We start from the raw sequence: 16,607 nt of genomic DNA, 5'->3' as shown, positions 1-16,607 counted from the left end.
ACATTGGCTTGGAATCAAGCCCACATCAACTGCTTGAAAGGCACCTATGCTCACCAGTATACCACCAATGCATCTGATAAAAGTAGCTTTCCTACAGGCTCTGTGTGCTGGCAAAGGGGGTGACACCTGACCACAGAGTTAGTGAGCAGGGTGCATGGGCTGGAAGCTGCCTGACAGCTGGGAGCAGAGTTAGGATCCCAGAGTGACTGAAAGGGGCAAAGGTGAAAACAGAGCTCATTGGGAGCTGGCCCCACCCCCAGGAGAGGGGAACTGAAGTTCAACTTCACTCACAGAAAAATCTTCGCTGAGAAGGAAGGGGACAGCTTGTTTTAAAGACCAGGTTTGTGTTTGTTCCTGCTACATACGGAGGGGCTGGGTAGTGCTGATTCCAGCCCCCAGACTCTGGGAGGATAAGGAACAAATTCAGGCTGCCAGTGACCTGCAGGAGGGAGATGAACTTTTGACAGTGACAGACACCTCATCCTAAAGGCCTTTGTCTGCCCCCTTCTAGTGACTGTTTGGTACCGGAATGCAGCCACCACTCCTGGGTCTCTCCTGGGGAAATAATGTTTCTGTGCAAAACACCAAAGCTTTTAACAGAAAGGAAGAAAAGGAGATGGCAACCCAATGGGCCTTGCACATAAGGAATGCAACACAAGATGCTTCTCCCATATGCATTGACTTTTAACCTTGGTTGCAGTGGTGTTGTATCTATGTTGGTCCCAGGGGTCCTCTGAGGGGCGCCTGACATTGGTCATTTTCAGAAGACTGGACAGTGGGCTAGATGAACTGGTCTGACTCAGTATGGCTGTTCTTATGTTCTAACTGCTGTTTATGAAAGAGACGACCTTTCAGGCTACAAAGAACTGGAGCAGTTTGCTGTGTTAACTCCAAAGCTTGTCTCTTTCACCAACAGAGGTTGGTCCTTGACAAGCGCTTACCCTCACCCACCTTGTCTCTCTTGGACTCTGAAAAGTGTTTTCTCTCCACTCCCTTTGCAGAGAAGTTAAGTTTCCCTTTGGGCAACTATCAGACTGAAGCAATTGTATTGACTGTGACATTAGAATTGAAGATTTAATATTATAAATAAATGAGTGTAAACCTGAGGTTCTAGTTTTCACATTGGTTTTTCTAACTCAATTCCCAATTCTTTTCTAGAAAGGCCTCCGGGATGCCTGCCCAGCCCAGCAAAAGTGGCCAGGAGAAAGCCCACAATCCTCCTCTTTCAGGTAGTTGAAGGCTGCTATCAAATCCCCCCTCACTCAGTCAGTACCCAGTCTGTGGCAGTGCATATGATTCTTCCATCCTAAGTGCAGGACTCTGCACTTCTCCTTGTTGAACCTCCGCAGATTTCTTTTGGCCCAATCCTCCAATTTCTCTAGGTCACTCTGGACCCAAACCCTGTCCTCCAGCGCTTGGATTCTTTACATGCTTTCACAGAGTGAAGAGCATATGTTCCATGATTTCATAGGGCAGAGTTCTGTGCTATCGGGAGCTTCCCCTGTGTGAATTTGACAGGCGAATCAGCATAGAGAGACATTGTGACCTTTCTCAGGGTACTGAGGACTGTGAGTCTCCTTGTTGCCACTTGCCACAAGGAAGAGGGAGTTTTGCATTTGGCAGCTGGATGTTAGTGACCAAACTCACCAGCCTGCTGGAACTCAAGGACCCTCCTCTGAGCTACAGCAGCCACCCTAACCCCTGAGTTCCTTCAGTGTGTCCCCCTCTGGGGTCCAGCCTGGATCACCAGATCCTCGGTGAAATCCCAGATCCTCTCTTCCCAAAGTATTCCAGGTTACTAATTTTACTGTGGACCATTGCTACGGTATCTCACACAGCACTTGAGTACCGTTATTGAACAAGCAAAAAAAATTATTTCACAACGGATAGATATTTAAACAAACAAATGTGAGCGATGGAAACCAACCGTTACCAACTAAACAAAGGCAGAAAATGATAGAAGAGAAAGGCCAGCACAAAAAACAGAGAGAGGAACAATAAGATACTAAAAGGACAATGGTTGGAACTCTCCATTTCTCTCCGTTTTTGTATTGATGGGTACTAGAGCTGTAGCAACAGTTGAGGAACCAGGGTAAATTAAATCAAATTAACTTTTCAAGATTAGCCATCATTTCCTGTATGACTAACAAAACAGAAAAACAAGACAACTTTCAGTTTTCCAAAATAATTCAGATTATCACACAGTCTCTTACTCTTTAATAAATAACTTCACCTATAATTTCATTTTAATTGGTAACAAGAACATATTGTGGCAGAGCTCTGACCTTGCTCCCATGGGTCCTGCACTTCTAGGCAGTTTATGCTAGCCTCAGTGGCTCACTGTGACCCTCCACATAGCCCTTCTCTCCCTAGGGCCAGGGTTACAGTCTACTGAGCTCTTTTCATCATAGGCCTGCAAGGATGCTGGTGAAAGAACTCCTACAGTCTCTGTTCAGCCGCCTGTCCTGACAGGGGCCTGACTTCCCCACCCAGTAGATGTTCCTGTAATGGTGGGTTGGAGGGAACCCGGGCCCGCCCTCTACTCTGGGTTCTGGCCCAGGGACCCTAATGGTAACAGTTGTTGGCAGCCAATCTTTCACTGCCAGAGTTGCTACATTTCCCTGGGCCCCTTCCCCACAGCTCTCCTGCTTCTCCCTTCTTCACCCTTATCTTAGGACTTCTTCAACGATGGTCTGAGGGTGTCTTCAGTAACCAGCCCTTCAGCCGCACTTCCTCACCTCTGGCTCCCTGACTCTTCCCTGTCTGATTGGAGTGAGCCCTTTTTATAGTATCAGCAGGGCCTTAATTAGAGTCAGGTGGTCACATTAACTGAATGGCCTCACCTGACTCTTTGCAGGTTAATTAGAGTCAGGTGTTCTCATTAGCCTGGAGCAGCCCCTTCTCTGCTCAGTCAGGGAACAGAAAACTGTTAATCCAGTGGCCAGTTTATCTGCTTTCTGCTATTCTGCTGTACCAGCTGGCCTGGGTCTATCACAATATTCAAAGATCACAAATTCTTGTCATATGTGCTAGTTTTCTTTTAATCCCCATTGCCAACAACTGACCCCTGGTTCTTATTGTGGTTTGCCCCAACCACTTCTGTGAGTTCATATATCTCAGGATTTCTGCCATATGTGTTGGTAGAAGGGGTCTTCTATGTCGGAATGTTTGCATCATGGAGAAAAATACCTCTCTTTTCACGCCATTTAATCTTTCAAAGTAGAAGGAGGTAGAGAAGTAATGTAAATGCATAAAACACAAGGGAAACCTCTCTGGTCTACACAAAAGACATTTATCAGGATAACTATATTGCTTAGGGTGTGAAAAATCCACACAGCAGAGCAACGTAGTTACACAACCCTAACCCCCTGTGTAGATAGTGCTACATGAGCAGGAGAGCTTCTCCTTCCAACAAAGCCACCACTGCTTGCGGGGGTTGCACTAATCAAGTCCGATGGGAGAAATCTCTCCCATTGGCTTAGAGCATCTGTAATAGCAGTTCTACAGCAGCGCAGATACATTGGTGCAACTGTGCCAACATCAATTTAATTGTGTAGCCACAGCGTCAGACACAAAACCATAGTATCAGGACTCAACATGCAGAAATCTGAAATCGGAGGCTGACAAATTCGTTGCCTCATTGGTTACCATCATTTCTACAGCCTGAAAGTCCTTGTTACCCAACCAGGCAGCCAGTTTGGGATCCACAGGGAAGGAATGTCCTATGAAGCACTTCCTCTTTGCATCCAAACAGTGAAGGATGACTGTTCTCAGTCTAACCCTGGCGTACTTGGGAAGTGTAATCAGGGACACTGAAGTAGGAAGTGGAGTTGTACAAACAATTTTCCTTGGGTCACCATAGCTTCCTTTACTGGGATGGAAACCAAGAACTGGGTGTGGACTCTTTCAACCTCAGCTCTTTCCAAATCCTTGGTCTTGGATAGGGTTAAGTTACACTTCTCTGAAGTAGAATATTTTACAAAACCACTTAAAATCTCAGCAGTGTTAATGAGGAATGGCTTCCTGAAACATGCCCAGCTTTTCTTTAATTCAGTGGCACAGGTCCAGGGAAGGGACTGGATACAGGCCTGGATCAGAATCTTCGTTAGTTACCACAACTGCAGATTCTATTAAAAAATGGGCATTTTTCTGAAGATATTACATTTTCAACACTGCTTTTTTATACACATCTTTAGAACCTACGAAGGATAAATTCGACAAAAACTCCACTTCTATTTCCTCAACATCCGTGTCATGAACGGCTGCATTTTCCATAGCATAGGATTAGCTAGGAGAGATCTTCTGTAGGGCCTGGGTTACAAACACTTTGGGAATCAAACACATGAGCATTTTGCCTAGTTCAAAACCACTTATCATGGAATTCTCTTCCCAGATCATGGGAGACAATATTGCCTTAAACAACTGAAATACACTGTGATCATATGCACTTCCTTCAGTTAGTTGGGGTTGTGCTGTTGTTCACCATTTCTGAGTGGAGATTTTAAATCACTACTGTTTCTTTGTTAGCCTGTCCAGTAAATTAGAGAGTTCACTCCTGTTGATAGAACTGCACTTCAACTTTCTCCATGTCATCATGGAGGGATGGGAAAAAAGCAATGCTGAAATCATAAATGAGGATTTTAGCAAAGGGTCATTGTCTTAAATTCTTCAATAAATCTGAGCTACATCCTATCAAACTGAACTAATATCCAATTGGGTGACCAAACAGCCTTCAGGAAAGAAAGAAACCCATATCACAGAAAGAGAATACATTACAAAGAAAGTGTCAAGTGAAATTCCGGAGCAGGTTACATCTGATTATTCAGAACCGGGACAAGAGATTCTCCCACCACATTGTCCTCTGATCCATTCAAACCTGCTTCCCTCATCCCTGTCTCCATAGTCAGTTATGTTATTTACAAAATGTTTAGTATCCTAGCATCCCCGTAATAAGGGAAAAACAGCCCTCTTGCCAGAAGTGGCTATGCAATAGATGGAAGCTGGGATTTAAACTCTAAATGATCACACTCTATTTGGAATCCATTTGAATTCCCCTCCCAGGACTTTTGACACTCATCTCCAGTCACAGTGATTCTGATATAGGATAAAGTAGTAAAAACATCATCTGCAAGCACAGACAACAGAGAATGCTTCATCACATGACACTTATGAGAAGTGGATGTATAGAATTTGATGAACATAATCTCTGCATGGCCCAGGCAAAAGGTAACAGTTCTGCAGTGAAGGGGAAGGAGGGAATCTTTGAGTCACCCCATCTCCTTGCAGTGTCACGGAATCTGAAATTATACTTTTTTCCTGCCCCTACTCCTCTTCATTTACATCTAATTTGAAAAATTCCCAATATAACTGCTCTTCAGCACATCTCAGGGCAACGTGAGAACAACTGGCAATGATACAATCTGTATCATTGGTGACTAACAGTAACTTTGCAATAGGAGGAATGGTACAAATGTAATGTTCCCTGGTTCCTCATAGGAAGGGCACACTCAAATTACTTGTGGGACAATAGAAAGGACAAATAGGTCCATCTCAAAAGAGGGCGAACTGCAAAAGGCAAAAATGGGCCACTCATCTGGGCAAGCTGAGGGATAATGGTGCTGCAAACAGTTCAAAGAGCTTTAAAAGTTACTATGTGGGTGGGAATCAGGAAAAGTATTAAAGGAAAGAAAGTCTTGATAGCCCTAGAGATTGTTACAATGTTGATCTCCATGGCAGATTCTCTGATAGCTAACATGGGCTGAGAACCAAGAGATTGTTTTCCCACACTCACAGCATTTATAGGGCCTCTCCCCTGTGTGGATTCTCTGATGCTCTGAAAGGGCCGAACTCTTAATGAAGCATTTTCCACACTCACAGCATGTATACGGCCTCTCCCCAGTGTGCATTCTTTGATGGGTAATAAGTTTTCAGCTGCGATTGAAGGTTTTCCCACACTCACTGCATACATAGGGCCTGTCCCCTGTGTGGATCCTCTGATGTCTAGAAAGGGCTGAGCTGGTAATAAAGCTTTTCCCACACTCACGGCATTCATAGGGCCTCTCATCTGTGTGGATAATCTGATGAAGAGAAAGGCCTGATCTGCGAGTGAAGGTTTTCCCACACTCACAACATTTATATGGCCTCTCCCCTGTGTGAATTCTTTGATGGGTAATCAGGTTGGAGCTGTTATTGAAGGTTTTCCCACACTCACTGCATTCATAGGGTGTTTCACCTGTGTGGATCCTCTGATGTCTAGAAAGGGCTGATCTGTGAGTGAAGCTTTTCCTACACTCACGGCATTCATAGAGCCTCTCATCTGTGTGGATTCTCTGATGCACAGAAAGAGTTGATCTGTGAGTGAAGGCTTTCCCACAATCACTGCATTCGTAGGGCCTGTCCCCTGTGTGGATTCTCTGATGTTTAGAAAGGTCTGAGCTGCGATTGAAGGTCTTCCCACACTCACGGCATTCGTAGGGCCTCTCCCCTGTGTGGATACTCAGATGAACAGAAAGGCTTGATCTGTGAATGAAGTTTTTCTCACACTTAGTGCATGTATTTTTTCTCTTTTGCCTAAGGATTTCCTAGTGTGTTGTGGTTTCCATGAGGACCTTCTGAGTTCCCTGAGAGGAAATACATTTACTCAATTTCTTCCCTGCCTGGTTTACTTGCTCTCTTTCTGGTCTGTGCTGAATCTCAAAGGAGTTTCCCTCCTCATTACTCCTGGACACATTCCTTTCCAATCTTTGTGATAATGCTCTGTGTTTATCCACTTGCTCAACATTTCCCTGCTGATAATTCTGCTCCTCTTTCTCACATGTCATTGCAGTACCTGCTGCGATAGAGACAGAAACCTCAAAACAGGGATGCAAAGGGGAAGACCAAACCAAAACATGTGCTGAAGACAGGTCAAATAAAAATCAGGATCTGAACTCCCCCAAACTTTTCCCCTAAATAGGACAGAGGAGGGGGATGAATTCAGCCTTCACATCCCATCCAAATAGGCAGGGGGAAGGGAAAAAGCTAATGCCTGGTGTCTCCTAGGATCTACAGGAAGCCATGAGCTATATTTACCCTGAGGATATAACCCCTGCTAGGGACAATAATGAACTGAGAGACCTCCCAAGTGCTTTGCTGGGCATACCAGATGTTTACTTCAGGCACTTACAGATTCTGAGTTGGTTTAATGTTTTCTCACCTGTGCAGAGAGATCTCAGGATCTCTCTTTCCTCAGAGCCCTGGAGGTCTGGGACCCATGGCTCTTCCCCTTGTTCCAGTTGGGAGATCACATCAGGTTTGGAAACTGGGAACCCTGCTCACATGAAAGAAAACTAAGGAGTTCCGTTGATTTCATCAAACATTTTCATAAAAAACATTCTATTAAATTAACTGTAATACTTAGTGTGACCTGGTGTGCCTGGGCTAGTTCTCACTGAAAATGCCAAGATCAGGGCAGGCTGAAAAAGAGGTCACCCACACAGGTTATCAAGAAGTTGAAAAAAGAAATCACACAGCCCCCTTTATTGCATCCTAGTTCTCTGACTCCCAGTCAGCACCTAGATCCAGCACAGTGAGAGGTTATTTAAAAACTGCTCACATAAACAAAATGATCTTCTGACCCCAAAGGTCAACCACCTTACCAGGTCAGTATAAGTTTGGATCTTACCCAAAATACCACACTCCCAGCCAATCCTTTAGCATCTAAACTAAAGGATTAAACGAAATAAGATAGAATGAAGTGAAATGGGAAAGCAGTCAGATACATTCCAAAATGGATAGGTCAGGTTCTTAGCAGTATTAGTGAGTTGCCTGTGTGAAAGTCTGTCTGGAACACATCCACAGCTTGGATGTCTCATTCAGTCTTTTGTTCCAGGGTTCAGTTTGTAGAGAAGTTGCTCCAGAGGCAGGAAGGAGGATTGATGACAAAATGGAGATGATGCAGCTGCGCTTTATATTCCTTTTGCTATGTGGCTTGTTCTTCCTGTGTCCCAAACACAAGATTCACAGCACATGGCATGGAAAAGCCTTGGAGTTCTCATTACACAGGCTTACCCGGGAATGTCTTACTGACTCAATAGGTGTATCCCCTTGATCCTTTCCATGGGCTCATTGTACAGCTGATGACCCTCAATGGGCCATCAAACAGGCTAGGCAGTGTTGATGCCAATATGTCTGGAGGTGTCATCCAGAAACAATGCCCAAGTCTGGAAATACAGATATACCCTACATATCTATAACTCACAATACAAAGGTGATCGAAACATAGAAACAAAATGATCATACTTGGAAAATCATAACATTTTCACTGACACCTTTCATGGCATATCTAGCCCGATTCATTGCAATTTTATCAGATTTTATTATTTTATTATTAATACCAAAGTGTCTCACAATTCCATACAGTGTCACACTTGGAAACCAGTGAATTTCCAGGTCCATGAAGATGCCGAACACTATGCTTAGAGGGATTGAAATACTCACATATCTGCTGGGAACACACACACAGACACTGTGTCAGTCTGTACCCCTGTGTTCACTCTTCTAGAAAATTATGATCAATTTTGTACACAGTATGGCTTGTGAGGTATCATTTGAAAACCCATAACTTACTGGATATTATCCTCCTGTTAAAATGTGCAGTAAGACTGTATGTAAAGTTATGAGATTTTACAGTATGATATTACTGGAAAAGTTACAGTTCTGGGGAACACCCACAGACCATTTCCTCAGAGACAGCAAGGCAAACAGCTGGTCAAACAACCATTCTCCTGCTGGGGGAAGGTGTGAAGAAGACATCCACATTCCATCACAGGAACCTCGTGAAGCTGTTGTGGAAAACGACCACAGGATTGATTTTGAATCAACTCAGACTGAGGCTGTTTTCTTGGTTACAAACGTGCAGGGGGTGACAGTTATTGGAATACTCTCCCCCTGAGCTAAAAATCACGCAAGCCTTTTAAAGCTTAAAACCACAAACAATGACACATAGGTTGCACATTAATTACCTTATTTGGAATATATTGCAAAATATGATGCAGGTCAAAAGCAAGCTTAACAATCAGTTTTCCATATCCGGCCTCTCCTCTTATTGTTATTCCTAGTCTAGTTTGTGGTTTGACTTTTCTAACACTTCCACTGTGGTTATGTTTCACAATCTCTATTATTGCAAATCAGTGTGTTTGGGGACTTTCCACTTCACCTACTTAGGCCGCTTCGGCACTCTAAGCCATTGTTCCCCAATTTTGGGGACTTTCCATTCCACTTTGCCTTTCTCTGCCCTTTACACAGAGAAACAAGCTCAGCTAATACTTTAGGCCTACTAGCTTGACCAAAGCTCCAAAGCTCTTTCTGTAGACTTTCCCGCACAATTCTCACATCTCCAACAGACAGCCTGCCACCGTGACTGAGCTGAGAACTGAAGTGGTTTCTAGTACAAAGGACTGAACTCTAAAAAGAGGTGAGGAAAATGCATGAGACTCTCTCTCTCTGCCCTTTCCCTCTGCTCATAACAACTCCTGAAGAACTGAATGTGAGCTGCAGGGGTGGGTTAGGCCGAGTCCTGGCTGAAAGGAAAACCAGCCTGTTTCAGCACAGGGTGAGAGAAACATTTGCCTTGAATCCGTTTCAGCTTGTTAACTTAGACATTAGTTTGTGTTTTATCTTGCATTTCTTTTGTAAACAATTCTGAGCTTTATGCCTCATTATCAGTATCTTAAAATATGTTTTTTGATAGTTAACAATCTTGTTTTATTCTTTATCTAACCAGTGTGTTTGTATTAAAGTGTGTTGGAAACTCCATCTGGGATAACAAGGCAGGCACATGTCATTTTCCTCTGATGAAATGACAGACTTCATATGAGCTTGCATTGTTCAGGAGTGTGCTGGACAGGGAAAGATGCACATTTCTGGGGGAAGTCTGGGAGCAGAGAATTTTCTGGGGTTCTCCTGTGGGATACTGTAATTTGTGAGTCACTGACTAGCAGCACTCAAAACTGTGTAATTGGGAGTGAGTTACATGCTGGAGACCGTGTGTGAACTGCCCAGGAGTGGCTGCTCTCACAGTAGAGCAGTGGAAAAGGCACCCCAGCTTGGGAACTGAGGGGACAGAGCTGTTCAACAGTCCAGGTTGCACTGTGGTTAATATCACAGACACTCAATTTCAAAGAGTCTCCTAAAACACATAGAAAGTAAATCTATGTCCCAGAAATCAAAGACTCCAGAGAGAAGGCAAGTCTCCCTGGCACTGCATCTTTGCTGACAGAGAGGTCCAGAGACAGAGACAAAGAGAGAGAGTCCTGGGGAAGCTGGGAACAGGAAGCATGGGCTGGTGGGTTTCGGTGGAGAAAGGGAACAGGAAGGGCAGGGATATCACTGAATTCAGGATCTCAGCAGTACTAGATGTCAGGATAACACATACTGCAGCCCACTGGAAAACATAATCCCAACTATATATACAGAATGATGGGGTCTAAATTAGCTATTTCCACTCAAGAGATAGACCTTGGAGTCACTGTGGATAGTTCTCTGCAAACATCCACTCAATCTGCAGCAGCAGTGAAAAAAAATGAACAGAATGTTGGGAATCATTAAGAAAGGGATAGATAATAAAACAGAAAATCTCCTATTGCCTCTATATAAACTCATGGTACGCCCACATCTGGAATACTCCATGCAGATATGGTCATCCCATCTCAAAGAAGTTCCCTTGAGCAAACAGGAGCTATTTGAAACTGTGCGATATGGCTCCTGTGCTCTGTTCCCAAAATGTTCTGCAGCAGGGGAGGACATGTGGCAGTATGTGTGTGTGTCACTGGCATATTTGGGTGATGCTGAAACAGGGCAGAGTAGAGGTGGCATTGTGGGGTTGGCATGAACCTTATCTCTTCATTTCCTATTCCAAGAACCAAGGGGATGGGAATCCTTACCCAACGAGGTCACATTCTCATAGTTCTCCTGCATGACATCTCTGTAGAGCGCTCTCTGAATGGGGTCCAGCAGAGCCCACTCTTCCCTGGTGAAATACACAGCCACCTCCTCGAAGGTCACCGGCCCCTGAAAGAGTAAGAGTCCAACACTCAGTACGTGATGTCCCACTCTCAGCCCCACTCTTTGTGGGGGAGAGGAACCTATCAAATGCAAGCTCTGGGTGGATCATAGTTAACAGAGTCCCACCCCCAACCTGCAAAGAGCATCCTGGAAACACCACGTTAAGGGGACCATGAGAGAGCCCCTTGTCTCTCTTAGCAGATCCATCACCCCCCTACTAGCCACCAACCGATATAGGAGATGGAGGCCCTAGCAGGGTCCAGAGAGAGCTCCCTGGTAGGAAGACCAATAACCTCATCATGAGGAGCTGGATATGAAGGGCGGGGCAGCTCCCCTAAACCTCACTGATGGATACCCCCTTCATATCTCACAGCAGCCGCTGGTTAGTCAGCTCGGGCTCCAGCACTGGGAGTCTGGTCAGTTTGACTAGCTCTATGAAGGTGGGTTATTCTCAGTTTCACAAATTAGGGTATTTCCACCACCTAATCTCGTGGGCCTGTTCCTAGAATCTAGGCCACTTAATAAACAACTCCCAGCAGGTTTATCTCAAGGTGTCCTAATCCCTTCCCCACCCTGTGCATTTCCTGCCCCGCTCCAACCTCCAAACCAGACTGTGCAAATCTTCCCATCTCTGGTGTATTTGCTGTCCCTCTCCCGCCCTGCAGGAACCCACCAGCAACCTCCTTATAATCCCTACCTTAACAGGCTCCACTGCACTCATTTCTCTTCCCTCTCCCATGGGAGGATGGGATGAGCTGGAGCAAAAAAAGGACGTCATTCTATCACCTGTCTGGGTGAGAGGGACAGTTGTGGGGGTTTCAGAACAGGCTTTAGTTAATTTCATCAGATGATTCTCCCAGGCCCTTTCCCTGCAGACAGACGACCTAGATTCTGCCATACTGAGAAAGAGATCAAGCATGTTATTACACTGTAGACCTGGCCCCTGCTGCCAGGCTAAGCCCACAGAGAGATTTTTAACCTCTCTTCTCCCTCCTCTCACCTCGTAACAAAGTCTCTGAACAAAAGGCTAGAAAAGAGCAGAACCAAAGGAGTCACTGTGGGGGATCCCTCGGACACTGACCCCATGGCAGCCACAACCCAGCAGGGGAATATGGAGTCAGGAACTGGCTTTTCCTCTCTCTGATCCTTGTTTTGTTCACTGGAAAGTGGTTCTGCCCAGGGATGCAGCAATACATATGTCTGGGTGGACTAGAGAGCTGGAAATCTCTCCCCCCACTCATTTCTCCCACTGCCCCTTTCAGACTCTCCTTCCCCTGTCCTCTCTCCCTGCCCCTCTGGCTGGGAAAGTCCCATTCCTGGGGGCTTTGCTCTCCTATGGCTGGATTTTCTCCTGGCAATTGCTAATGGGAGGAGAAACGAGGAAGGGCTGTTTGTGCAGAGTCACTTTCTTGCCAATCCCCAGCACTTTCCCTGAGGTCTTTCAGTTACCTGGAGTCTGTGGTAGAATTGGTATTAACAGGGCCCAGGTCTCCCACAAGGGGCTAGTATGAGTTGGAGAAAGTCATTACCTGGGCTGGGCAGAAAAGAAGCTTTAACTAAGGTCACTTCCCAGCACAGAACCCCACTGGGGGAGCAGCAGCTGCTAAGCCTGGTCTCCCAGATCACAATGGAGGCTACAGCATCTGACCCAGGAAGCTGAACCCCAATATCCTGAGCAGAGAGGGACAGAGCATGTAAGCAGCTTCCCTCCTTTAGCTCTCTGGGGAGAGCAGCTAATGGGAGCTCCTCCTCACAGGGAGAATTGCTGATCTCATTTGCCCCACTGTCCATCTGGAGTCACTCCTTGTCTTTCCATACAGTGACTCTGGATTAACAATGGTCTCAATCACACCAGATTTTAGAAATGAGTCTAGAATGCTGTGGAAGAGACCATTGTGTGGCAGTGCTGACCCCCTTCCCACCTCTCTCACCCCCCAGATCTAGGATAAGGGCTGGGAGGAAGGGAATGAATATTCCCAATGAAACTGGAAGTTCCTGCAGTTTTCAAGAGAGGAGAAAAGAAAAATCAGTGATTTCACCTCACAGTGTTTGACAAGTGGATAGAAAGTTATGACAGTAACTGGGCCTGGCCGGGGACTGCCTGGCAGTGCTTGGAGCCAGGATTCTGGCACAAACTGATCAGGGAGAAGGATCAGGGTTAGTAATGGCCCCCAGACACCCCCCAGTACCCAGAACCCAGATCCCCCAGCCAGGGTTCCCAGACACCCCCACAAACACAGCCAGGAGCCCACCAGATATTCCCTGGCACCCAGTCCGCAGAGTCCCTGGCCAGGGATCCCAGATACCCCTCAAAACCCCACCAGCCACAATGAGAGCAGGACATTGGCGAAATGGAGAGAAAATGGGGCACAATGGGGGGAGGGGAACAGGGAACTTCTCAGGGGTTTTAGGGAAGGGGAGGTCACCCTGGGTGTTGCTCGTTGCTCTCTAGGGAGTAAGGGGGCAGGACATAAGGAAACCATCTGTGCTCCTGAGTAGAAGTGAGGGCAGAGAGAGGGCAGCGGCGACAGCAAAGGTTACTACGCATGCTCAATTCATGTGTGCATGCTCAGTGCAGCCAAAGTGGGGAATCTGGAGGGGTAACTGATTCTGTCGTTACACCGGCATCTTGCAGCGCCGGGATCTGCTCCCGGGGGGGCAGCGCCCACGGGGCGCTCGGAACTGCTGTCCCCGCAGGAGCCCAGCGCCCCCCTGGCCAGGCCAGGCTCTGCCCTGGGGCCCCGCTGGGGGGTGGCGGGGGGAGGGGCCCGGTCCCACTGGGGTCCCTGCATGGGGCCGGGCAGGGGCTGGGGGGTGAGACCGGGCTGGGGGGCTGGGAAAGGGGCGGGTGGGAAATGTCTGCACAGCCCGGACATGGCCTGGGGGGGAGAAGAGCAGGTGACCCCCGAGGAGCGGGGAGAGAAAGGGGGGGCTGAGATCCCCTCGGATTTACCGCTGCCCCCTCCCGTGGGGACCCCCCTCCCCTCCCGTCCTTTGTTATGAGGTGAGGGGAGGGAGAAGGGAGGTTAAAAATCTCTCTGTGGGCTTAGCCTGGCAGTAGGGCCCACGTTTACAGTGTAATAACATGCTTGATCTCTTTCTCAGCATGGCAGAATCTAGGGTGTCTGTCTGCAGGGAAAGGGCCTGGGAGAATCATCTGGTGAAATTAACTAAAGCCTGTTCTGAAACCCCCAGAACTGCCCTTCTCACCCAGACAGGTGATAGAATGACGTCCTTTTTTTGCTCCAGCTCATCCCATCCTCCCATGGGAGAGGGAAGAGAAATGAGTGCAGGGGAGCCTGTTAAGGTAGGGATTATCGGGAGGTTGCTGGTGGGTTCCTGCAGGGCGGGAGAGGGACAGCAAATACACCAGAGATGGGAAGATTTGTCCACCCCTGCATGCTTGTAACCAAGAAAACAGCCTCAGTCTGAGGTGATTCAAAATCAGTCGTGTGGTCATTTTCCACAACAGAATCAACAGGCCCCTGTGATGGAATGTAAATGTCTTCTTCACACCTTCCTCCTGCAGTAGAATGGCTTTTTGACCAGCTGTTTGCCTTGCTGTCTCTGAGGAAATGGTCTGTGGGTGTTCCCCAGAACTGTAACTTTTCCAGTAATATCATACTGTAGAATCTCATAACTTTACATACAATGTTACTACCCATTTTAACAGGAGGATAATATTCCGTAGGTTATAGGTTTTCAAATGATACCTCAAAACCATACTGTGTACAAAATTGATCATAATTTTCTAGAAGAGTGAACTCAGGGGTACAGATTGACACAGTGTCTGTGTTTGTGTTCCCATCAGCTTTGTGGGTATTTCAATCGCTCTAAGCATAGTGTTCGGCATCTTCATGGACCTGGAAATTCACTGATTTCCAAGTGTGACACTGTATGGAATTGTGAGACACTTTGGTATTAATAATAAAATAATAAAATCTGATAAAATTGCAATGAATCGGGCTAGATATGCCATGAAAGGTGTCAGTGAAAATGTTATGATTTTCCAAGTATGATCATTTTGTTTCTATGTTTCGATCACCTTTGTATTGTGAGTTATAGATATGTAGGGTATATCTGTATTTCCAGACTTGGGCAGTGTTTCTGGGTGACACCTCCAGACATATTGGCATCAACACTGCCTAGCCTGTTTGATGGCCCATTGAGGGTCATCAGCTGTACAATGAGCCCACGGAAAGGACCAAGGGGATACACCTATTGAGTCAGTAAGACATTCCCGGGTAAGCCTGTGTAATGAGAACTCCAAGGCTTTTCCATGCCATGTACTGTGAATCTTGTGTTTGGGACACAGGAAGAACAAGTCACATATCAAAAGGATTATAAAGCGCAGCTGCATCAGCTCCATTTTTTGTCATCAATCCTCCTTCCTGCCTCTGGAGCAACTTCTCTACAAACTGAACCCTGGAACAAAGGACTGAATGAGCCATCCAAGCTGTGGATGTGTTCCCGATAGACTTTCACACCGGCAACTCACTAATACTGCTAAGAACCTGATCTATCCATTTTGGAATGTATCTGACTGCTTTCCCATTTCACTTCATTCTATCTTATTTCGTTTAAATCTTTAGTTTAGATGCTAAAGGATTGGCTGGGAGTGTGGTATTTTGGGTAAGATCCAAACCTATACTGACCTGGTAAGGTGGCTGACCTTTGGGGTCAGAAGATCATTTTGTTTATGTGAGCAGTTTTTAAATAACCTCTCACTGTGCTGGATCTAGGTGCTGACTGGGAGTCAGAGAACTAGGATGCAATAAAGGGGACTATGTGATTTCTTTTTTCAGCTTCTCGATAGCCTGTGTGGGTGATCACTTTTTCAGCCTGCCCCGATCTTGGCATTTTCAGTGAGAACTGCCTCTGGCCCACCAGGTCACACTAAGCACTGAAGTTAAATAAACAGAATTTTTTTTTATGACAAAGTCTTATGAAATCAACTGAACTCCTTTGTTTTCTTTCATCTCAGCAAGATTTCCTCTTACCCAGCCTGATATGATCTCCCAGTTGGAACAAGGAGAAGAGCTATGGGTCCCAGACCTCCAGGGCTCTGAGGAAAGAGAGATCCTGAGAGCTCCCCGCACAGGTGAGAAAACATTAAACCAACTCAGAATCTGTAAGTGCCTGAAGGAAACATCTGGTATGCCCAGCAAAGCCCTTGGGAGGTCTCTCAGTTCATTATTGTCCCTAGCAGGGGTTGTATCCTCAGGGTAAATATAGCTCATGGCTTCCTGTAGATCCTAGCAGACACCAGGCATTAGCTTCTTCCCTTCCCCCTGCGTATTTGGATGGGATGTGAAGGCTGAATTCATCCCCCTCCTCTGTCCTATTTAGGGGAAAAGTTTGGGGGAGTTCAGTTCCTGATTTTTATTTGACCTGTCTTCAGCACATGTTTTGGTTTGGTCTTCCCCTTTCCATCCCTGTTTTGAGGTTTCTGTCTCTATCGCAGCAGGTGATGCAATGACATGTGAGAAAGAGGAGCAGAATTATCAGCAGGGAAATACTGAGCAAGCGGATAAACACAGAGCATTATCGCAAAGTTCGAAAAG

General features: G+C 46.2%; 1 protein-coding gene across 1 annotated transcript; it reads right to left on the bottom strand.

Moving 5' to 3' along the window:
- Nucleotides 1-6,029: 6,029 nt before the first annotated feature.
- LOC127038391 (zinc finger protein 3-like) lies at nucleotides 6,030-11,189 on the bottom strand (the record flags this gene model as incomplete). The annotated part of the gene is made up of 2 exons (XM_050930970.1): nucleotides 11,177-11,189; nucleotides 6,030-6,577 (listed from the first exon to the last, which is right to left on the bottom strand). Coding segments are annotated over exons 1-2 (561 nt in total), but the record flags the coding sequence as incomplete, so codon positions are not given.
- Between the last annotated feature and the right edge of the window lie 5,418 nt (nucleotides 11,190-16,607).

This window comes from Gopherus flavomarginatus, chromosome 20 (genome assembly GCF_025201925.1).
Source record: "Gopherus flavomarginatus isolate rGopFla2 chromosome 20, rGopFla2.mat.asm, whole genome shotgun sequence".
In the NCBI taxonomy this organism is placed as follows: Eukaryota; Metazoa; Chordata; order Testudines; family Testudinidae; genus Gopherus; species Gopherus flavomarginatus.
Note: the sequence above shows the minus strand (reverse complement) of the source record. Positions and strands in the feature narration are given on the sequence as shown.